Source organism: Oncorhynchus mykiss, chromosome 23 (genome assembly GCF_013265735.2).
Source record: "Oncorhynchus mykiss isolate Arlee chromosome 23, USDA_OmykA_1.1, whole genome shotgun sequence".
NCBI lineage: Eukaryota > Metazoa > Chordata > Actinopteri > Salmoniformes > Salmonidae > Oncorhynchus > Oncorhynchus mykiss.
In genome coordinates, this window is record NC_048587.1 from 43,877,678 (window position 1) to 43,902,553 (window position 24,876).

General features: G+C 40.8%; 1 protein-coding gene across 6 annotated transcripts; it reads right to left on the reverse strand.

Moving 5' to 3' along the window:
- Window positions 1–24,876, reverse strand: LOC110502811 (dual specificity protein phosphatase 13). 6 transcript variants are annotated; one of them, XR_005039204.1, is made up of 7 exons: window positions 24,221–24,874; window positions 23,677–23,894; window positions 23,054–23,255; window positions 12,927–12,991; window positions 9,698–9,934; window positions 2,706–2,926; window positions 1–1,520 (listed from the first exon to the last, which is right to left on the reverse strand). XR_005039204.1 is itself a non-coding variant. In XM_036960518.1 (7 exons), the coding sequence occupies exons 1-7, from the start codon at window positions 24,367–24,369 to the stop codon at window positions 1,318–1,320; spliced, it is 1,173 nt and encodes a 390-aa protein (XP_036816413.1). In that variant the 5' UTR covers window positions 24,370–24,876; the 3' UTR covers window positions 1–1,317. The 6 variants fall into 6 exon arrangements, 5 of the variants coding, with proteins under 5 accessions (XP_036816413.1, XP_036816412.1, XP_036816411.1 ...); XM_036960518.1 differs by having other exon boundaries at window positions 2,838–2,926; window positions 12,917–12,991; window positions 24,221–24,876; XM_036960517.1 differs by having other exon boundaries at window positions 9,698–9,931; window positions 12,917–12,991; window positions 24,221–24,875.

The window sequence follows — 24,876 nt, forward strand, 5'->3', positions numbered from 1 at the left end:
AACATTACAATACAGTCATTACAGAATTCACAACATATTAAGTGTGTGCCTTCAGGCCCATAGTCCACTACCACATATCTACAACACAAAATCCATGTTTAAGTGTATGTATAGTGAGTTTGTTATCATGTGTCTGTGCCTATGTGTGTTACTTCACAGTCCCCGCTGTTCCATAAGGTGTATTTTTTGACCATGACAGTTTAAAATCCAGGGTTATTCCAAGCAGTTTAGTTACCTCAACTTTCTCAATTTACACATTATTCATGATGAGATGTAGTTGAGGATTAGGGTTTAGTGAATGATTTGTCCTAAATACAATGCTTTCAGTTTTGGAAATATTTAGTACTAACTTGCTACCCATTTCTAAACTAACTGCAGCTCTTTAAGTGTTGTAGTCATTTCAATTGCATTTCAGTAGCTGACGTGTGTGTGTGTGTGTGTGTGTGTGTGTGTGTGTGTGTGTATAGTGTTGAGTCATCCGCATACATAGACTTACTTACTCAAAGCCAGTGGCTTGTTGTTAGTAAAGATTGAAAAAAGCAAGGAGCCTAAACAGTTACCTTGGGGAATTCCTGCTTCTACCTGGATTATGTTTGAGAGGCTTTTATTAAAGTACTCCCTCTGTGTTCTGTTAGACAAGTAACTCTTTATCCACAATATAGCAGGGGGTGTAAAGCCATAACCCACAGGTTTTTCCAGCAGAAGACTATGATCAATAATGTTAAAAGCTGCACTGAAGTCTAACAAGACAACCCCCACAATAATTTTATAAATTTCTCTCAGCCAATCATCAGTCATTTGTGTAAGTTCCATGCTTGTTGAGTGTTCTTTCCTATATGTGTGCTGAAAGTCTGTTGTGAATTTGTTTATTGTGAAAGGGCATTGTATCTGGTCAAACACCATTTTTTTACAGAAGTTTACTAAGGGTTGTTAACAGACTGATTGGTCGGCTATTTGAGCCAGTAAAGGGGGCATTCCTATTCTTGGGTAGCGGAATGACTTTAGCTTCCCTCCAGGCCTGAGGACAAACACTTTCTAGTAGACTTAAATTGAAGATGTGGCATTATCGTACGCTATTATCATCAGTAATATTCCATCCAGGTTCCATCCATCCAGACCCCGGTGGCTTGTAATTGTTTTTAGACAACAATTTTCTATGAGAAAAGTTGAATGTGTTGATCACATTAGCAATGGATTTATTTCTGACACATCTTTACACAAAATAATAAAACCATCTACAGTATGAGTATAGTGACTGCACAGTCGTCCCCTCTACACTATTAGACTATCCATCTATGTCTCATCAAAAACGTGTTCTCATTGTCGTCTAGCCTGGTAGTGGAGTTGTTTGTCCAGGTCTCGGAGCTGCTCCAGGAATCCTGCGTTGGGACAGATGTTTCTGTTTGCAGCCACAGCCTTGATGGCATCCACCAGGGTCAGGTTCTTATCGATCATCAGGTAGGCCAGGACCAGAGAGGACGAGCGACTCAGACCCATCGCGCAGTGGACCAACACATTACCTGCCAGGGCCGGGGAGAGAAGAAAGGCTGCACACTTAGCTCTCATTCAGTTGAAGGAGGACACAGGTACATGGGTAATTTCATCATATGTAAAACATATTTACATACAGTAAGTACGGCAATACTGTATCTATTTTGTTTACCAAAGTGATGTCTTGGCTCACCCAAATCCCTGGCAACATTTACTGTATCATATTTAGTAGAATAACATCTCATAGATGACTTGTTGTTTATTTCATATTGTGTATTTTTTTTTGTCAAACAGCATTACAGACCTGTAGGCTTAATATCAAAATGGAGTAATTTCTAAATAGCCTACCTCCCCAAAAGTTTTCTTTCAACAATGTTGCAACAAATGTTTCTACACACGGTAATCCGTGGTTTCTTATCATGCTTTGGGGCTTAGGGCCCATGGGAGCGGGTAATTGAACTGTCTTCCAGGCTGTGTGTTTCTGCTAGGGATTACTGTAGGCCCTGCTACACACTAGAGGGCTAGTCCGATCAGCCAGTCAGTCAGCATGTCGAGGAGGGGAGGCATAACCTGCGTTCCAAATAGCAAATTATTCCCGACATAGTACACTACTTCTGACCAGGGCCCATAGGGAATAGGCTATAGGGTGCCATTTGGAACGCACATCTTAAAACTTTCATGTCAGATACCGGATGCACTCTGCATAACGAGGACAGGAAGTAGCAGCTCTGCTAAAGCACAAGGCCACAAACATAATTTTGTAATTTCCATGTCCAATGAAAGTGTTGCTTACAAATTACCAGAAAAATCTATTTAAAGTCAATATTCTTGTCCAAGGTCCCCGGCTTATGAGGAGATTACTGTGGGGTATGATATTAGCTTGATATTATGTTTTAGCAGCTTTGTGATTTGCATTTTAACTGCTAATGGAATGGAAGGTAGGATTGTTGCATGTTGTTGGAACTAACAGACTAATGATGTTTGAATATAATTCATTCACAAACAATGTAATCTCAAAGGTAATTTTAGAGAAAATGATACAGAGCAAAAAACATGCACAGAATAGAAAGTCAGAGATGATGCCCTCTGCATGGTAAAAAAAAGATCATTAGGTTGGCTGGCTGTAAAGCACTTGGTCAACTGATAATGTAAAAGGGGCTTTGTAATATACATTTGATTGGTTGATTTGATTGACTGGTTGGCTGATTGCTTACTGGTGGGTGAGCTCAGGGCGGTCTTGATAAATTTGGCCGCAGAGTAGAAGAATGTACTGAGGTCAAATGAGGGCATGTCGAATGCCTCCACTCCATGGTAGGATATTTTAGTGTCCCTGTAGTAGCTGGCACCTGTGTTCACATTAAACTTCCCATCCGCTGCGTTCAAGACGTGGGTGATGTGATGAGTCCGGAGTGTCCTCTTGTCTTTGGCTGCATACCTAACAACACACAAGACCATGTAAGTGGTATTGGTAATACCCAGCCATCGGGTGTCTGACTTGAGACATCTTAAGACATCATTGTTCTAAAGATGTCTGGTTGGTTATCAAATCAAAATGTATTTGTCATGTGCGTCTAATACAACAGGTCACCTCCCTGGTCACCTTACAGTTAAATGCTTACTTATAGGCTCTAACCAATAGTGCAAAAAAAGGTGTTAGGTGAACAATGAAACAACAGTAAAAAGATAGGCTATAAAAGTACATACAGACACCGGTTAGTCAGGCTGATTGAGGTAGTATGTACATGTAGATATGGTTAAAGTGACTGCATATATGATGAACAGAGAGTAGCAGTATCATAAAAGAGGGGTTGGCAGGTGGTGGGACACAATGCAGATAGCCCGGTTAGCCAATGTGCGGGAGCACTGGTTGGTCGGCCCAATTGAGGTAGTATGTACATTAATGTATAGTTAAAGGGACTATGCATTTATGATAAACAGAGTAGCAGCAGAGTAAAAATAATGGTTGGGGGGAGGCACACAATGCAAATAGTTCGGGTAGCCATTTGATTACATGTTCAGGAGTCTTATGGCTTGAGGGTAAAAACTGTTGAGAAGCCTTTTTGTCCTAGACTTGGCACTCTGGTACCACTTGCCATGCGGTAGTAGAGAGAACAGTCTGTGGCTGGGGTCTTTGACAATTTTTTAAGGGCCTTCCTCTGACACCGCCTGGTGTAGAGGTCCTGGATGGCAGGCAGCTTTGCCCCAGTGATGTACTAGGCCGTATGCACTACCCTCTGTAGTGCCTTGCGGTCGAGTCCGAGCAATTGCCGTACCAGGCAGTGACGCAACCATGCACTTGATGTTGAAGCTGTAGAACATTTTGAGGACCTCAGGACCCATGCCAAATCTTTTTAGTTTCCCGAGGGAGAATGGGCTTTGTCGTGCCTTCTTCACGACTGTCTTGGTGTGTTTGGACCATTCTAGTTTGTTGGTGATGTGGACACCAAGGAACTTGAAGCTCTCAACCTGCTCCACTACAGCTCCGCCGATGATATGGGGTGTGCTCGGTCCTCCTTTTCCTGTAGTTCACAATCATCTCCTTAGTCTTGGTTACGTTGAGGGATAGGTTGTTATTCTGGCAACACCCAGCCAGGTCTCTGACCACCTCCCTATAGGCTGTCTCGTCATTGTCGGTGATCAGGCCTACCACCGTTGTCGTCTGCAAACTTAATGATGTTGGAGTCATGCCTGGCCATGCAGTCATGGGTGACCAGGGATTACAGGAGGGGACTGAGCACGCACCCCTGTGGAGCTCCAGTGTTGAGGATAAGCGTGGCAGATGTGTTGCTACCTACCTTCACCACCTGGGTGTGGCCTGTCAGGAAGTCCAGGATCCAGTTGCAGAGGGAGGTGTTTAGTCCCAGGATCCTTAGCTTAGTGATGAGCTTTCAGGGCACTATGGTGTTGAACGCTGAGTTGTAGTCAATGAATAGCATTCTCACATAGGTGTTCCTTTTGTCCAGGTGGGAAAGGGCAGTGTGGCGTGCAATAGAGATTGCATCATTTGTGGATCTGTTTGGGCGGTATGCAAATTGGAGTGGGTCTGGGGTTTCTGGGATAATGGTGTTGATGTGAGCCATTACAAACCTTTCAAAGCACTTCATGGCTACGGACGTCAGTGCTACAGGTCTGTAGTCATTTTGGCAGGTTGCCTTCGTGTTCTTGGGCACAGGGACTATTGTGGTCTGCTTGAAACATGTTGGTATTACAGACTCAATCAGGGACACCTGCCAGTTGGTCAGCACATGCCCGGAGCACACGTCCTGGTAATCCGTCTGGCCCCGCAGCCTTGTGAATGTTGACCTGTTTAAAGGGCTTACTCACGTCTGCTATGGAGAGCGTGATCACACAGTCGTCCGGACCAGCTGATGCTCTCATGCACTGTGTTGCTTGCCTCGATGGGAGCATAGAAGTGATTTAGCTTATCATGTCACTGGGCAGCTCTCGGCTGTGCTTCCCTTTGTAGTCTAATAGTTTGCAAGCCCTGCCACATAAGATGAGCGTCGGAGCCGGTGTAGAATGATTCAATCTTAGCCCTGTACTGACGCTTTTGCCTGTTTTGATGGTTTGTCGCAGGGCGTAGCAGGATTTCTTGTAAGCTTCCGGGTTAGAGTCCCGCACCTTGAAAGCGGCAGCTCTACCCTTTAGCTCAGTGCGAATGTTGCCTGTAATCCATGGCTTCTGGTTGGGGTATGTACGTACAGTCACTGTGGGGATGACGTCCTCGATGCACTTATTGATAAAGCCAGTGACTTATGCGGTGTACTCCTCAATGCCATCGGAAGAATCCCAGAACATGTTCTAGTCTGTGATAGCAAAACAGTCAAGGAAGTGCAGCATATGCTCCATCTGACCACTTTTTTATAGACCGAGTCACTGGTGCTTCCTGCTTTAATTTTTGCTTGTAAGCAGGAGTCAGGAGGATAGAGTTGTGGTTGGATTTACCAAATGGAGGGCGAGGGAGAGCTTTGTACGTGTTTCTGTGTGTGGAGTACAGGTGATCTAGAATTTTTTTCCCTCTGGTTGCACATTTAACATGTTAATAGAAATTAGGTAGAACTGATTTTAAGTTTACCTGCATTAAAGTCTCCAGCCACTAGGAGCGCCGCCTCTGGGTGAGTGGTTTCCTGATAGCTTATTTCCTTATACAGCTGACTGAGTGTGGTCTTAGTGCCAGCATCTGTTTTTGGTGGTAAATAAACAGACACAAAAAGTATAGCTGAAAACTCTCTAGGCACGTAGTGTGGCCTGCAAATAATCACAATGTACTCTACTTGAGGCGAGAAAAATCTAGAGACTTCCTTAGATTTCGTGCACCAGCTGTTGTTTACATATATGCACAGACCGCCCCCCCCCCTCGTCTTACCAGAGTGTGCTGTTCTATCTTGCCAGTGCAGCGTATATCCCGCTAGCTGAATATCCATGTCGTCATTCAGCCACGATTCTGTGAAACATAGGATATTACAGTTTTTGATGTCCCATTGGCAGGATATTTGTGATCGTACCTCGTCTAATTTATTGTCCAGTGATTGCACATTGGCGAGTAGTATTGACGGTAATGGCAGCTTTCCCAGTCGCCTTCTCCTGGTCCTGACCAGGCATCCGGCTCTTTGTTCTCTATACCTGCGTTGCTTCCTCTTGCAAATAGCGGGGATGTCGGCCCTGTGGGGTGTTTGGAGAATGTCTTGTGCGTCGTCTTTGTGGAAAAAATCTTAGTCTTATCTGAGGTGAGTGATCGCTGTCCTGATATCCAGAAGCTCTTTTTTGCTGTATGATACTGTTGTAGAAACATTATGTACAAAATAAGTTACAAATAACGCAAAAAACCCCACATAATAGCACAATTGGTTGGGCGCCCGTAAAACTGCTGCCATTTCTTCCGGTGCCATTTTAGTGGTGATACATAGTGTTCATTTAGCCTGTGTATGCTTGACATAAAGAGTCATAAGTAAAGTCTTACCAGGGTATTTTAATCTCTGGTTGTAACCATGTCACCTCGAATCACATCACATCTTAGCAGACACTTTAATCAGTTTCTTGCAGGAATTGAATCCACGACCTTGTGACATATGTCACTTCTGCACTGTAAGACTTCTGTCATTTCAACAGTAAAACACTGTAGAATGTACAGTAAAATACATAATTGAATATGGTTGGATGTTGTGGCGGGGAAAGAGTCTTTGGCTCTAACATATTTTAAGTTGTGCCTTGTAAAAGGCTAGATTTGTTGCACCCGTGATTGTGCATGCTGTACCGGCTACATAATACAGTAACATACTGTATTTTAGGAATTCTACAAACCTTGTCCTGAAAATCTCCAGTAACTTACTGGCCAATTGCTGTGAGTAATATACTGTAATTCAAAATGGCAAAAAGTCTCAAACCTCTAATGGTTGACTGGCTACCATGTCCTTTTAATCTGTTATGCCATGTAGCCACTGTCAGTTTAGAAGCCTTTATTGAGGCATAAAGTAGAAGTGATATAAAACACCAAATATCAGATGGTATGCTGTAATATATAATTACATATTCACTATTAGCAATTTCTGATTTGGATTTCAATACAATTCAACAAGAGTACTGTATTGCTGTTTCGCTGTATATGTAATGCAGCATATTGTAAATTGTGGAAAAAATATTGTTGGAGGGGAAAGAATCGTTGGCTCATTAACATATTTTAAGGCTTGCCTTGTCAGCGGCTATATTTGTTGCATCCGTTAGTGAAAGATCTGTGCCAATTTATGATATGTGTAGTAGTTCCCTAACAATCAAATGTATATAGGGGACAGATCAGAATGGTAGCGGGTCTTAAAATGTTAATATTTTGAATATTTAACCATGTCCATTTTAGGCCTCTAGAAGTGCAAGTCATATAAAACACCTAGTATTCAAATGCCTGGTATCCAACCTGCTTGCTCCAATCCCTTGTAATTAAAGTAACATCAAATCAAACTTTATTTGTCACATGTGCCGAATACAACAGGTGTGGTGGACCTTACCGTGAAATGCTTACTTACAAGCCCATAACCAACCGTGCAATTCAAGAAAGAGTAAAGAAAATGTTTACCAAATAAACAAAAGTAAAAAATTATAAAAAGTAACACTGTAAAATAACAATAATGAGGCTATATACAGGGGGTACCGGTACCGAGTCAATGTGCGGGGGTACAGGTTAGTCAAGGTAATTTGTACATGAATGGTAGGGTTGAAGTGACTATGCATAGATAATAAACAGCGAGTAGCAGCAGTGTACAAAACAAATGGAGGGGGTGTCAATGTAATAGTCCAGTGGCCATTTGATTAATTGTTCAGCAGTCTTATGGCTTTGGGGTGGAAGCTGTTAAGGAGCCTTTTGGTCCTAGACTTGGTGCTCTGGTACCACTTGCTGTGCGGTAACAGTCTATGACAATTTTTTGGGCTTCCTCTGGGCTGACATTCTTAGTGTAATAGTACAATACTGTAAAAGTGACTGTCTTTCATTGCTTTGACATTATAGTAATTTACAGGAAGCTGACATCAAGTTACTGTGAATATCTCAATACTGTGTTGGCACTATCCAGAGATTGAGATACACTGTATCATAAAATATCTTGTAATTACATAAATGTTTAAGACCAATGTATTCTTAACTACAACAACATTTTCAATAACAGTTACAGAAAAGTTTTACTTGCTATGACTGATATGTGTTTCATTTATGAACCTTGGCTGAATGCACTGACAGTAAGTTGCTAAGGACAGGTGGTGCCCACTATATGGCCTAAATGTTTAAAAAAAACACTGGGTAATATGTCACTGGGTAATTCCAGTAATATACTGTAAATTGGATTACAGTAACTTACTTGGTACTGTAAATTAGATCACAGTGACATTTTTGTTACTGTAAAGTGGATAACCGTATTTGTACTGTAAAATAAATTATGGTAACTTACTGGCCATTTGACATAATGTTTTACAGTGTGGGCTTGTCAAAACTGCATACATTGTTAATAAGTTCTAAGGCTTCAGTCTAAGTGATGAAAAAAGATCACATACACTACCATTCAAAAGTTTGGGATCACTTAGAAATGTTCTTTCTAAGTGACCATAATGACCATCGTTATGTTTGGAGGAAAAAGGGGGATGCTTGCAAGCCGAAGAACACCATCCCAACTGTGAAGCACGGGGGTGGCAGCATCATGTTGTGGGGGTGCTTTACTGCAAGAGGGACTGGTGCACTTCACAAAATAGATGGCATCATGAGGTATTAAAATTATGTGGATATATTGAAGCAACATCTCAAGACATCAGTCAGAAAGTTAAAGCTTGGTCGCAAATGGGGTCTCCCAAATGGATAATACTTCCAAAGTTGTGGGAAAATGGCTTAAGGATAACAAAGTCAAGGTATTGGAGTGGCCATCACAAAGCCTTGACCTTACTCCTATAGAAAATGTGTGAGCAGAACTGAAAAAGCGTCTGCGAGCAAGGAAGCATACAAACCTGAGCCAGTTACAGCAGCTCTGTCAGGAGGAATGGGCCAAAATTCACCCAACTTATTGTGGGAAGCTTGTGGAAGGCTACCTGAAACGTTTGACCCAAGTTAAACAATTTAAAGGCAATACACTCAATTAGTATTTGGTAGCATTCTGACCCACTGGGAATGTGATTAAATAAAAGCTGAAATAATTATCTCTACTATTATTCTGACATTTCACATTCTTAAAATAAAGTGGTGATCCTAACTGACTTAAAACAGGGAATTTTTACTTGGATTAAATGTCAGAAATTGTGAAAAACTGAGTTTAAATGTGTTTGGCTAAGGTGTATGTAAATGTCTGACTTCAACTATACATAGGCCCACAGAGGCCCATTATCAACAACCATCACTCCTGGGTTCCAATGGCATGTTGTGTTAGCTAATCCAGGTTTTATAATTTTGAAAGTCTAATTGATCATTAGAAAACTCTTTCTATTTAATAAAAAATCTGCCGTTTCCAGCTACAATAGTCATTTACAACATTAACAATGTCTACACTGTATTTCTGATCAATTTGATGTTATTTTAATGGACAAAAAATGTGCTTTTCTTTCAAAAACAAGGACATTTCTAAGTGACCCCAAACTTTTGAACGGTAGTGTATACTTACAAAAAAAAATTGATCAACTCAAGCATCTGCTACGTGGCACTTACAGTGTAGCCTATTATTTTGAGGATGAGTTGTCTTACATGTCTCCTATGTAGATCCTGGGCTGGACCTCATCCATATGGTCACTGGTCCCTGGTTTGGTCCACATCAGCCTCTGGAGCTCTGAGGCTGGGGGAGTCTCGTACCTGCTCTCTGCCCCCTCCGAACCCCCCAAACAACTGCTGATGCTGTCCATGCCCTGGAGCATGTCTGGCTGTCTGGGTGGTGATGGTGGTGGTCTGAAACTCCTGTTGCTGGTAGAACTCCCACTCAGTCTGCTTTTGGAGTCACACATTTACATTTTTATCAGTGATTCCGATACAATACAATAACACAACTACATTAATACAATGCCAAGAAGTGTCTTTGTTCGTTTCTTAAATCTTTGTTGTAATTAATTATTTTACTGTCATGTTTTTTTTCAGCATATTTTAAATAACACTGTCATAATGACAACACATCTGCCACACTGCTCCTCAAAACAGGACCCCTAAGGGGTGTGTGCTTAGTCCCCTCCTGTAGTTCCTGTTCACCCACGACTGCGTGGCCAAGCACCCACATCCTTCCGTAATATAAGCTCAGCAAAAAATAAACGTCTCTTTTTCAGGACCCTGTCTTTCAAAGAGTATTCATAAAAATCCCCAAAACTTCACAGATCTTCATTGTAAAGGGTTTAAACAATGTTTCCTGTGCTTGTTCAATGAACCATAAACAATGAATGAACATGCACCTGTGGAACGGTCGTTAAGACTAACAGCTTACAGATGGCAGGCAATTAAGGTCACAGTTATGAAAACGTAGGACACTAAAGAGGCCTTTCTACTGGCTTTGAAAAACACCAAAAGAAAGCTGCCCAGGGTCCCTGTTCGTCTGTGTGAACGTGCTTTAGGCATGCTTCAAGGAGGCATGAGGACTGCAGTTGTGGCCAGGACAAAAAATGTCAATGTCTGTACTTTGAGACGCATAAGACAGAGCTACAGGGAGACAGGGCGGACAGCTGATCGTCCTCACAGTGGCAGACTACGTGTAACAACACCTGCACAGGATCGGTACATCCAAACATCACACCTGCGGGACAGGTACTGGATGGCAACAACAGCTGCCCGAGTTACACCAGGAATGCACAATCACATCAGTCCTCAGATTGTCCACAATAGGCTGAGAGAGGCTGGACTGCGGGCTTGTAGGCATGTTGTAAGGAAGGTCCTCACCAGACATCCCTGGCAACAACATCACCTATGGGCACAAACCTACCATCGCTGGACCAGACAGGATTGGCAAAAAGTGCTCTTCACTGATGAGTCGCGGTTTTGTCTCACCAGGGGTGATGGTCGGACTCACGTTTATCGTTGAAGGAATGAGCGTTACACTGAGGCCTGTACTCTGGAGTGGGATCGATTTGGAGGCGGGGGGTTCGTCATGGTCTGGGGCGGTATGTCGCAGCATCATCGGACTGAGCTTGTTGTCATTGCAGGCAATCTCAACACTGTGCGTTACAGGGAAGACATCCTCCCCCCCCGTGGTACCCTTCCTGCAGGCTCATCCTGACATGACCCTCCAGCATGACAATGCCACCAGCCATACTGCTCGTTCTGTGCGTGATTTCCTGCAAGACAGGAATGTCAGTGTTCTGCCATGGCCAGCGAAGAGCCCGGATCTCAATCCCATTAAGCACGTCTGGGACGTGTTGGATCGGAGGGTGAGGGTTAGTGCCATTTCCCCCCAGAAATGTCCGGGAACTTGCAGGTGCCTTGGTGAAAGTGTGGGGTGACATCTCACAGCAAGAACAGGCAGTAGCCCATGAGGAGGAGATGCACTGCAATACTTAATGCAGCTGGTGGCCACACCAGATACTGACTGTTACTTTTGATTTTGACCCCCCCCCTGTTCAGGGACACATTATTCAATTTCTGTTAGTCACATGTCTGTGGAACTTGTCCAGTTTATGTCTCCGTTTTTGAATTTTATGTTCATACAAATATTTACACGTGTTAAGTTTGCTGAAAATAAATGCAGTTGACAGTGAGAGGATGTTTCTTTTTTTGATAAGTTTATATATCAACAACCTTCCTTATGCCTTATCTGAATCTCAAAGTACTATATTTGCAGATGATACTGCAATTTATACAGCAAGACAATCTGTTCAACAGGTACAGCCAGCTCTACAAGTAGATCTGGGAAATATCAGGGAGTGGGTTTGCTGGAACCAACTTGTTTTGAATGCTAAGAGAACCAAAGTTATGTTGGTCTGTTCCATAAGGAAAAGGCCAACAACACGGTATGTGATTAAGCATGGGGGAGTACAAATTGAGGAAGTGGCAGAAACTAAACTACTAGGGGTGCAGCTAGACAACTGTTCATCGTGGTCGTCTAAAAAAAAAAAAACGAATCTATGTAATAAAATAATAAACACCTCATCAGAAGGACAGCTAAATACTTACCAGGAAAGATTCTTAAGCAAAGAACCCAAGCATTAATTGGGAGTCAGGTGAACTACTGTTCTGTGGTCTGGGGAAATGCATCAGTAAGTGAGATTAGGAGGCTGCAGATTGCACAGGACAAAGCAACAAGGATTGTTTTAAGGTGCTCTTGGGTGGTCATCAATCAACAAGATAATTGAAGAAAATGTATTTTTATTTCACAATGTACACCATTTTAAAACGGCTAAACTTCAATTACAACAACATTCAGTTGATATCAGACTTTCAGTAAATACCAGGATAATATTGTCCATCTGTCTTATCCCGGCAGGAAAGAGAAATAGTTGAAATAACATTTAGATTCAGAACAATAAATACATTGAATAATTTGTCTGAGCAAACCAGAAATATAATATAAATTCAAACAGTACTTTAAAACCACTTAAATATGATAAATTGGAAGGTTGTGCATGACTATGTTAGACTGTCAATAGTATTTATCTGGTCAATATGTCAGTGTATTATGTATGTTATTTGTTACAATCACATTTCCACATAAAATAGTGTATTGTAAATTGTATTGTAATGTTTAAGGACTCTTGGAAGAGTAGTCCTAATGAGGACTTAAAGAGATCCTAATAAAATAAAAATCCCCCCCAAGTCAGGGGCGCAAAGCTGATTTCCCTTATGTCCATGTTGAGCTGTAGCTCTGCTTCTATAGCCTCAGGCTAACCTGTTCTTCCTGCTCCTCTCTGCTTCACTTTTGTGTAATTAAAAATGCTGTGTGTGTGGGAAAGTGCCCATGTTTAACACCGAGGGTAAATCAAAATGTGTTTTTACCTCAACTTACCTCTAGTCTCCCTCCTCTTGCAGGGTTCATGAATTACAGTTCCTCTTTTGCTTCGGGGGTTTGCTCTAGATATAAACACATTTTTAAAAAGAGGATTGAGGAATTAACCATGCAATGACGTCCAGTACATACGTTTTTTCTGATTATAATGTGTTATATTTAAACAATAAGGCCCGAGGAGGTGTGGTGTATGGCCAATATACCATGGCTAAGGGTTGTATCCAGGGACTGTCGTGCCTTAGCCGTGGTATATTTAAGCAATAAGGCCCGAGGAGGTCTGGTGTATGGCCAATATACCATGGCTAAGGGTTGTATCCAGGGACTGTCGTGCCTTAGCCGTGGTATATTTAAGCAATAAGGCCCGAGGAGGTCTGGTGTATGGCCAATATACCATGGCTAAGGGTTGTATCCAGGGACTGTCGTGCCTTAGCCATGGTATATTTAAGCAATAAGGCCCGAGGAGGTGTGGTGTATGGCCAATATACCAGGGCTAAGGGCTGTAATCAAACAAAATTAAATATGCATTAACATTCCACTCTTTTAAATTAATCTCAGTTTAAGGAACTGTATTGTGACCTTCTACTGTGGTATAAAAAAATAAGGTAACACGTGTGTAAAATACATTTGTCATCCATCACCATATGGAAAGGCAAAGAACTCACAAATGAAAAGAGACAAATGGTTGTTGACTATCATAAATCTGGCAATGGGTACATAAAAATTGAGAAAAACCCCCAGAAATATACCACTAACCACTTTTAGGGCAATAACCACTTGAACAGTGGTAAGCGTTCCTGGTAGAGGGTGCATTTGTATCTTGTCCCCACTCAGTGAGGAAGATGATTTGGGAGGCAAAGAAATGTCCAAGGTCCACAGTTGGAGAATTACAAAACTTAGTTGCATTTTGGGGTCACCAAGTCTCTAATCTACAATTAAACGTCACCTCCATGCCAATAGGCGATTTGGAAGGGTTGCCATATAAAAAGCCTTTATTGAGAGTAACCAACACATGTAAATGCCTGGAGTTTGCTAAATGGCATTGGCAGTTGTACTGGAACGGGGTGGTATGGTCAGATGAGCCGAAAATAGAGGTCTTTGGTCATGCACACCAGCGAAAGAAGGATGCATATGCAGACAATAACCTCATACCTACTGTAAAATATGGTGGTGGATCTTTGATGTTATGGGGCTGTTTTGCTTCCACTGGTCCTGGGGCCCTTGTTAAGACGAACGGCATCATTAACCTTACCCAGTACAAGGACATTTTAGCCAAAACCTGGTTGCCTCTGCCAGGAGGTGGATACTTGGTCAGAAGTGGATCTTCCAGCAAGACATTGACCCCAAGCACACCGAAATCCACAAAGAAATAGTTAACCACATAATCAACATTTTGCAATGGCTGTCTCAGTCATTGGACTTGAACCCCATTGAAAACCTGTGGCTGGTATTGAAGAGGGCAGTCCACAAGCACAGACCATGGGATATAAAGTATCTGAAAATATTCTGCACGGAGAAATGGTCTAAGATCCCTCCCAATGTGTTGTCCAATATCATAAAACATTATAGAAAAAGGCTGTGTCATTATCCTAGCAAGAGGAGGGTGCACAACATATTGAAAACAGGGGTGCCAATAATTTTTTTACATACATTTTTTTGAGAAAAAAAATATTATTTGATCAACAAAATCTCTCTCTGCGCAATTGTATTAGTATAAAAGAATATAAGGTAAAAAAAAATGTGGAGTATGCAAAGTAGCTCAGCATTTGTATGATGAATTTAGTCTTTTTTCCTCATCATTATCAAGGGTGCCAATACTTTTGGACGTGACTTTATATCCAAATTGATGTTGTGAAGAGATTACTGAACAACAGACAGCTTATAAAATGTATATTAGACAGATGAAATAATAGACACACTTGCCTTGTAGTGTTTCTTGTCAGGAAATCTTATTAAATAGGAGCTCTTGTACATGTAGGCTAGCGGCACAACTGTCTGTAGGTACTAGTAGTGTCATCTACCATGCAACTTTTTCTTTCTATTTAAATATCTGAATGATCTCAGCTCAAAATAATTCTGGCATCATCTTCTGCATACCCCAAAAGTTATGTGAGCTAGGCTACCACTAGGTATGGACAGCGTTAGAGGACACACTGTTTGGTTTTGTCGGCAGCAAGAAAATAACTTTATGAAGTACTGCTCTTGCTTTCTATGTTTCTGTTAATGGAAAATGACATTCCTTTACTTTGTGTGCAGAAGGTATGAGATTACCTCATTCATTTTGACACAATGCAGAAAATGTGAAAATGTGTTACTCATGGCAAATAATCTTGAAACCTGAAAAAAGTATTCTTTCAGAACATCCATAGAACTTATTATTATGTCAGTCAATAATAAAATGAATCTAAAACATAATATTGCAGCATATTTTATTCAACATACAGTTATGTAGATGTACAGTGCCTTGCGAAAGTATTCGGCCCCCTTGAACTTTGCGACCTTTTGCCACATTTCAGGCTTCAAACATAAAGATATAAAACTGTATTTTTTTGTGAAGAATCAACAACAAGTGGGACACAATCATGAAGTGGAACGACATTTATTGGATATTTCAAACTTTTTTAACAAATCAAAAACTGAAAAATTGGGCGTGCAAAATTATTCAGCCCCTTTACTTTCAGTGCAGCAAACTCTCTCCAGAAGTTCAGTGAGGATCTCTGAATGATCCAATGTTGACCTAAATGACTAATGATGATAAATACAATCTACCTGTGTGTAATCAAGTCTCCGTATAAATGCACCTGCACTGTGATAGTCTCAGAGGTCCGTCAAAAGCGCAGAGAGCATCATGAAGAACAAGGAACACACCAGGCAGGTCCGAGATACTGTTGTGAAGAAGTTTAAAGCCGGATTTGGATACAAAAAGATTTCCCAAGCTTTAAAAATCGCAAGGAGCACTGTGCAAATGATAATATTGAAATAGAAGGAGTATCAGACCACTGCAAATCTACCAAGACCTGGCCGTCCCTCTAAACTTTCAGCTCATTCAAGGAGAAGACTGATCAGAGATGCAGCCAAGAGGCCCATGATCACTCTGGATGAACTGCAGAGATCTACAGCTGAGGTGGGAGACTCTGTTCATAGGACAACAATCAGTCGTATATTGCACAAATCTGGCCTTTATGGAAGAGTGGCAAGAAGAAAGCCATTTCTTAAAGATATCCATAAAAAGTGTCGTTTAAAGTTTGCCACAAGCCACCTGGGAGACACACCAAACATGTGGAAGAAGGTGCTCTGGTCAGATGAAACCAAAATTGAACTTTTTGGCAACAATGCAAAACGTTATGTTTGGCGTAAAAGCAGCACAGCTGAACACACCATCCCCACTGTCAAACGTGGTGGTGGCAGCATCATGGTTTGGGCCTGCTTTTCTTCAGCAGGGACAGGGAAGATGGTTAAAATTGATGGGAAGATGGATGGAGCCAAATACAGGACCATTCTGGAAGAAAACCTGATGGAGTCTGCAAAAGACCTGAGACTGGGACGGAGATTTGTCTTCCAACAAGACAATGATCCAAAACATAAAGCAAAATCTACAATAGAATGGTTCAAAAATAAACATATCCAGGTGTTAGAATGGCCAAGTCAAAGTCCAGACCTGAATCCAATTGAGAATCTGTGGAAAGAACTGAAAACTGCTGTTTACAAATGCTCTCCATCCAACGTCACTGAGCTCGAGCTGTTTTGCAAGGAGGAATGGGAAAAAAATGTCAGTCTCTCGATGTGCAAAACTGATAGAGACATACCCCAAGCGACTTACAGCTGTAATCGCAGCAAAAGGTGGCGCTACAAAGTATTAACTTAAGGGGGCTGAATAATTTTGCACGCCCAATTTTTCAGTTTTTGATTTGTTAAAAAAGTTTGAAATATCCAATAAATGTCGTTCCACTTCATGATTGTGTCCCACTTGTTGTTGATTCTTCACAAAAAAATACAGTTTTATATCTTTATGTTTGAAGCCTGAAATGTGGCAAAAGGTCGCAAAGTTCAAGGGGGCCGAATACTTTCGCAAGGCAATGTATGTTTGTTTTAAGGTAGTTTATCCATAAGAAAGTTAATTGACATTTATTTTCACTTGATGTAAATATCAACTTTCTCTTTTAAGCATCTTCATTTCAATATGATAAAAATGTAAATTCCTTGGGAAAAAAACTATTATAAAAAATTCTGAAATTACTCACTCTCCTGCATTTTTTTACATTTGGTCCATTTTCAATTATTATGATTTTTTTTCCAGATGTATTTGTCACATGCTTCTTAAACAACAGGTGTAGACTAATAGTGAAATGCTTACTGACAGGCCTTCCCAACAATGCAGAGAGAGAAAAAACAAGAAATAGTAGAAAAATAATAACACAAGGAATAAATACACAATGAGTAACAATAACTTGGCTATATACGTGGGGTACCAGTTCCCGAGTCGATGTGCAGGGGTACGAGGTAATTGACATAGATACTGTATGCACTAATAGGTAGGGGATAAAGTGACTCGTATAGATAAAACAGTAGCAGCAGTGTATTTTATGAGATAAAAAGAGTTAGTGCAAAAAGGGTCAATGCAGATATTCCGGGTAGCTATTGGATAACTTTTTAACTAAGTATTTAGCAGTCTTATAGCTTGAAGGTAGAAGCTGTTCAGGGTCCTGTTTGTTCAGGACTTGCATCGGTACCACTTGCCGTCCGGTAGCAAAGAGAACGGTCTATGACTTGGGTGGCTGGAGTCTTTGACAATTTGTAGTGTCTTCCACTGACACTGCCTGGTATAGAGGTCCTGAATGGCAGGGAGCTTGGCCCCAGTGGTGTACTGGGCCATACGCACTACCCTCTGTAGCGCCTTGCAGTTGGATGCCTTGCAGTGGCCATGCCAAGCGATGATGCAGTCAGTCTAGATGCTCTCAATGGTGCAGCTGTGTAATTTTTTGAGGATCTGAGGGCTCACGGCAAATCTTTTCAGCCTCCTTAAGGGGAAGAGCCATTGTTGTGCCCTCTTCAGGACTGTTTTGATGTGTGGACCATAATAGTTCCTTAGTGATGTAGACACAGAAGAAGTTGAAGCTCTCGACCTGATACACAATAGTCCTGTCGATGTGGATGGGGGCATGCTCGGCCCTCTATTTCCTGTAGTCCACGATCAGCTCCTTTATCTAGCTGACGTTGAGGGAGAAGTTGTTGTCCTGGCACCACACTGTCAGGTCTCTGACCTCCTCCCTGTAGGCTGTCTCATCGTTATCGGTGATCAGGCCTACCACCGTTGTGTCATCTGCAAACTTAATGATGGTGTTGGAGTAATGCGCGGCCACGCAGTTGTGGGTGAACAGGGACTACTGGAGGGGACTAAGCACGTACCCATGAGGGGCTCCCGTGTTGAGGCTCAGCGTGGTGGATGTTGCCTACCATCTGGTTGTTGTTTTGTGTTGGTATTAATTGACTGATGATAGTTCTTAACATAGTCCAGCTCAGCACTATTTTGTCTTGGACAAGGCTTATTACTTAGGCTGTGATTCAATCCGATCAGCTGTAGATCCGCATTGTAGCTTACTTGAAATTGAAAGGTAATTTCTGATTGAGCCGACATATACAGCTTGGGAAAAAAAGGTGCGTAGCCCACAAAGCGTGAACTATTGGTGCTGTGAAAGGGGCAATCCCAAGATTCAAGTTGGGCCTTCTGCGCACCAAAACAATTCTAGAAATGTCTGAACTTCTCATCTCTACAGATATCAGATCTAGGTCCATCAGCAATATCAGGAAGTTCCTGTTAGGGTAAATGACTCTCTTCTGGACTACTTTCGGAAGGGCACGATGGAGAGAGATATGATGATACAACGTGAGGTACGCCAACACTAAGGTAGACGATCTGCTCATACCCATAATACAATGCATGAGAACCTTCCTTGGAGAGGAGAAGATGAGAAGAGCAGAGAAAACAATGTGATGGAGAGGGATTAGTGAGAGGCCTCCGTCTTATTAATATCATACATGACTGCCCGTCTCAACTTGTGGCATTTCTATTCCTTTCAGAGAGCTAAATATAGGGTCCACAATTCATTGCCTTTGCTCATTTAAGGTCCCTTTGCAGAGAGAGAGAGGCTGCCTGGCTGTCACATAAATCCCATACTTCCTGTCCTCTGGTGAAGAGGCTCTCTGAGAGGAGCCAGTGTCATTCTGCAAGGTAAGACTTTTGGAAGTAGTTAATGTATAACTATTTAATGTGCTTTCCAAGGACTGTGGGACTGGGTTGAGGTCCTTTTGACAAATCCAGATGTAGTTCTAAAATACATGTTGCACGTGGAAGTTATTTTTATTAGTCTGCCTGTAAAGATATCCAATGTAGTATTAATGATTATTGACAAATATAACTTATAAATGCCTCGTGAGCTTAGTTTAACTGTATTATCCAAAATATAACTTATTTTACTCCTATGTTTGTAAACATTGTAAATGTAAACAAAGAGTGTATAGCCTCACAACATGCTTACAACTATAAAACTAGCTCTGTCTATTAATTTGAGTGATTCAATTTCTCCAGCTTTTTTACTAAAACAATGGTGGGTGGCAGCCGACTCTTGGCATTGGGCATGCTGATCTTATTTTTTTTTTCATATTTTTTTTTACCCATCCACCACACCCCCTCTTCGGAGAACACCTATCTTTTTAGTTTTTTACAGATTTTCTGATACATATACATATATTTTACATATACATTTACATTTTACATACACATTTTGCATACACATTTTACATACAGTGGGGCAAAAAAGTATTTAGTCAGCCACCAGTTGTGCAAGTTCTCCCACTTAAAAATATGAGAGAGGTACACTTCAACTATGACAGACAAAATGAGGGGAAAAAATCCAGAAAATCACATTGTAGGATTTTTTATGAATTTATTTGAAAATGGTGGAAAATAAGTATTTGGTCAATAACAAAAGTTTATCTCAATACTTTGTTATTACCCTTTGTTGGCAATGACAGAGGTCAAACATTTTCTGTAAGTCTTCACAAGGTTTTCACACACTGTTGCTGGTATTTTGGCCCATTCCAAATAAAATGAAATATTGCTCATGATGCATAAAAGGAGTTGTCTGGACTAGGCAGCACCATTAGTAAGTAAGTAAACTGTGATAAGACTAAAGAGTTAATCAATGTTATTTTTCCATAAATAGACAAGTATTTACCTCTCCAAGGTTGCAGAATCTTATCTATTTTTGCAAACTTTCTATTGAAATTGATTGTGGTAAATTAATTTATGTTTTGAGATGTGAATACCAAGTATGTCTACTTCACTATCCGCCCTTTATATTGGTAAACTACAAGGTAGTGTAAACACTGTCTTTTAACAATTCAATACGAAATAAGGTGCACTTGATCAAGATCTTCAATGAGACTGTGCAGGGATCCAGATTGCAGACTTTAGAAAAACTTGAGCCACCGGCATACATTGACACTTTTGTTTTTATCCCCTGGATTTCTATCCCCTTGATGTTCTTATTGGAACTAATTTTAATAGCTAGCATTTCAATGGCCATAATAAATAGATATGGAGACAACGGACTGTCTTGTTTTACTCCTCTTAAAAGCTCAATACTTTCTGAGAAGTAACCATTATTTACTATTTTACCCCTGGGGTTGCTGTACATAACCTTAACCCATTGTATAAGCGATTCACTGAAATTAATGTAATCCAGGCATTTATACATACATTCTAGTCGTACTTTATCAAATGCCTTTTCAAAATCTGCTATGAAGACCAGGCCTGGTATCTTTGATGTTTCATAATGTTCAATTGTTTCAAGTAATTGTCTTATATTATCTCCAATATATCATCCATGTAAAGAAATATATATTTGGTAAACCCTTTTATATTCTATGTGCTATGCATTTCACCAGAATTTTCGTATCACAACATTGAAGTGTAAAATGCCTCCAATTTTTTTAATGGACTGGATCTTTATACTTACCACATGGGTCCTTTTTCAGTAGTAATGAAATCAGACATTCTTGTTGAGTACCTGAAAGTCTACCATATTTATAGGAGTAACAAAAAAGGTCTGAAAAAACTCTACTGGTATACCATCAAACCCTGGTGTTTTTCCAGACTGAGAATACAGTTGAAGTCAGAAGTATACATAAACCTTAGCCAAATATATTTAAACTCAGTTTTTCCAAAATTCCTGACAATTAATCCAAGTAAAAATTCCCTGTTTTAGGTCAGTTAGGATCACCACTTTATTTTAAGAATGTGACATGTAAGAATAATAGCAGAGAGAATCATTTATTTTAGCTTTTATTTATTTAATTGCATTACCAGTGTGTCAGAAGTTTACAAACACTCAATTAGTATTTGGTAACATTGCCCTTAAATGGTTTAACTTCGGTCATAAGTTTCGGGAAGCCTTTCACAAGCTTCCCACAATAAGTTGGGTGAATTTTGGCCCATTCCTCCTGACAGAGCTGCTGTAACTGAGTCAGGTTTGTAGACCTCCCTGCTCGCACACGCTTTTTCAGAATTGCCCACAAATTTTATATGGGATAGAGGTCAGGGATTTGTGATGGCCACTCCAATAACTTGATTTTGTTGCCTTTAAGCCATTTTGCCACAACTTTGGAAGTATGCTTGGGGTCATTGTCCATTTGGAAGACCCATTTGCGACCAAGCTTTAACACCCTGACTGATGTCTTGAGATGTTGATTCAATATCTCCGTATAATTTCCTGCCTCATGATGCCATCTATTTTGTGAAGTGCACCAGTCCCTCCTGCAGCAAAGCACCCCCACAACATGATGCTGACACCCCCGTGCTTGATGGTTGGGATGGTGTTCTTTGGCTTGCAAGCCTCCCCGTTTTTCCTCCAAACATAACGATGGTCATTATGGCCAAACAGTTCTATTTTTGTTTCATCAGACAAGAGGACATTTCTCCAAAAAGTACAATGTTTGTCCCCATGTGCCGTTGCAATGGAGGTTTTATGGCGGTTTTGGAGCAGTGGCTTCCTCCTTGCTGAGCAGCCTTTCAGGTTATGTCGAAATAGGACTCGTTTTACTGTGGATATAGATAATTTTGTACTTGTTTCCTCCAGCATCTTCACAAGGTCCTTTGCTGATGTTCTGGGATTCATTTGCACTTTTCGTATCAAAGTACGTTCATCTCTAGGAGACAGAACACGTCTCCTTCCTGAGCGGTATGACGGCTGCGTGGTCTAATGGTGTTTATACTTGCGTACTATTGTTTGTACAGATGAACATGGTACCTTCAGGCGTTTGGAAATTGCTCCCAAGAATGAACCAGACTTGTGGGGGTCTACAATTTTTTTTCTGAGGCCTTGGCTGATTTCTTTTGATTTTCCCATGATGTCAAGCAAAGAGGCACTAAGTTTAAATGGAGGCCTTGAAATACATCCACAGTTGAACCTCCAATTGACTCAAATTATGTCAATTAGCCTATCAGACGCTTCTAAAGCCATTACATCATTTTCTGGAATTTTCCAAGCAACAAGTTTTAATGACTCCAACCTAAGTGTATGTAAACCTCCGACTTCAACTATATTTAATTGCTTCAAAAAGTTCCTCCTCTGTAAATTGGAACTGTGATTCTGCCTTTAACACCACTCTGGGGGTGCATCCCAAATGGGCACAATTTTTGACCAGGACCAGGGCCCTGATCAAAAGTAGTGCAGTATATAGGGAATAGGGTGCCATTTGGGACTCACCGTGAGAATGTTAATTCAATAAACTACAAACAGAGATTAAGCACTGATCATTTTACACATCATTATGGACAAATGTTGGACAAGTGCAAATGTTTTCTACAGTATACAGTAGTGTTGGCAGGAACAGAAAGACATTTGTGACACAGTGCTGCCTATTTATTGTAAGTCAATCAAATATAATATATTAAAAAGCCAAACAAACTATTTTATTTCCAGTGAAATGTCAACAGTCAAAATAAGAAATCGAATTGCCTTGTGCAGACAGAGCTTATTAAGGAATTGACATTTCATCAGTTTAAAAGGGTTGACTTTTAGTATCTAAGTGATCTTTGTAGTATAATGTTGACCTGTCTTCATATTCACCTCTTCTCCTGTTTCTTTGTGTGCAGTTTCTTATCCAACGCTCTGAGTTGTTTTAGGAATCCTGTATTTGGAAAGATCCACCTGTGCTCTTTGACCTTTGTGATGGCATCTAGCAAGGAGTAGTGGTGATGGATCATCAAGTAGGCCAGCACCAGAGAAGCAGACCTACTCACACCTACAGCACAGTGGACCAGGATCCTGGCTGTGGACGAGGGAAAAAAAGTTTAATAAAATGTATTTGGGTAAAAACATATACAGCAAGATGTACATTGTATCCTCAGATGATAGCACTTCAAAGTATTAATTAAAGGGGTCCATCTGATCAAAAACACATTCCTTACACCAAGACACTTCAACAGGTGACTATCTCGGAAAATAAAGGAAAAGGAGAATTCTGTTTCTGCATAGATCTGATTATTTAATTAACTGGGTATACAGAAAGGCTTACATTTTGGCGTAAAACTGATATTGTGAGACATACTTTATGGGACAGTTTTCCGAGAGACAGATTAAGAATAAACCTTTGAGTCCAAGACTAGGTTTAATCTGTGTTTGTGAAACCGGCCCTATATGCAAAATCGAATGACTGTAAACTACTAAATGGGATGGCTATGCTTGCCTACCGTCTGCTGTGTTTAGTGCATCTTGGATGTAATCGGCAGAGGAATAGAAATACAGTGAAATGTCAAAAGATGGTGAATCGTCAGCAGGCACTCCATGGTAGTCCACTGTTGACCCGTAGAAAGTGTGGCTCCCTAGGCAGTGCTGCCTCCCATGGGCAGCATTCAGGACATGAGTGATTCCAAGTTTCCATATGCTGTATCGATCATTGGCTACAGACCTGCAGAAAAAAAACTGAATCTCATATATTTCTTTCATAGTATGTCCTTCCGAAATCCCTTGTAAACATTGAGAGAAACATTAAAATAATTGCAATAAGCTGTGTAATAATAAAATGTAATTTACCAGAGTCGTTTATCCAAAGTGGCTTACAATTATGTGTGCATCCATTCTTTTACATATGGGTGGTCCCAGAAATCGAACCCACTATACTGCCTTTGCAAGCCCATGCTCTACCAACTAAGCTACAAATAAGATTGTTATTCACATGCAATTCAGTTAGCTTGTAAAGGGCAATTTGTGAAGGAATAATACTGCATGACTTACATGTCCCCAATGAAAAGGTTAGTCCAAACTTCATCCACTGGGTTGCCAAATCTTTTGCCACCAAAGAGAATTTTCACCAAGTCCTTCACAGATGGAGTGTCAGAGGAGGAACCACATCCTTCCTGAACAGTTGTTGACACCTTGGACATGACTGTCCTCTCAGTGCTGGACAATGGACATCATTTTTTACAATAATACCATATCAATGGTCTGACTTGCCTGAGTCCAATGTTCCCTCTAACTGTGCGTGCACGGTCACGCAGCTCCTCTTACACACAGAATAATTGCCAGCCAACAGAGACGCAGAATGACGTTCACTAGAGTTGCCCCATTAGTTTACACTATCTTCCCATAAACATATCAACATTTCTCTTAGAATGTGGGAACTGTGATCGAATCAAAATAAAATCAGTTCCTTTCAATGCAACAAAACAAATCGAACTTTACAAGATCGAGTCGTGGTAGGTATTGTGCATCTGAGGATAATTACTCTGACTTGCGATCTTTCAGAGCGCAGAGCCACGTTTACAGTAGCCACCACGTGTGCACATTTCTTGATGATTTGCTAGTTAGCAAGTTATTAACCAAGTTATAGCTTATTTTGGTAAGCAATGTGGGGGTGATTGCTTCCTAGTTCCATTTCTAGGCTTCATGTG

What these genes read in the sequence shown, in the direction of transcription:
- LOC110502811 (XM_036960516.1), bottom strand. Translation starts at nt 24,369, where the DNA reads ATGTCCAAGGTGTCAACAACTGTTCAGGAAGGATGTGGTTCCTCCTCT. An exon ending in TGCACTAAACACAGCAGACG is followed by an intron (nt 23,256 to 23,676) that starts GTAGGCAAGCAT and finishes CCTCGTCCACAG; the next exon opens with CCAGGATCCTGGTCCACTGT. An exon ending in GAGACTAGAGGTAAGTTGAG is followed by an intron (nt 9,935 to 12,916) that starts GTAAAAACACAT and finishes TGACTCCAAAAG; the next exon opens with CAGACTGAGTGGGAGTTCTA.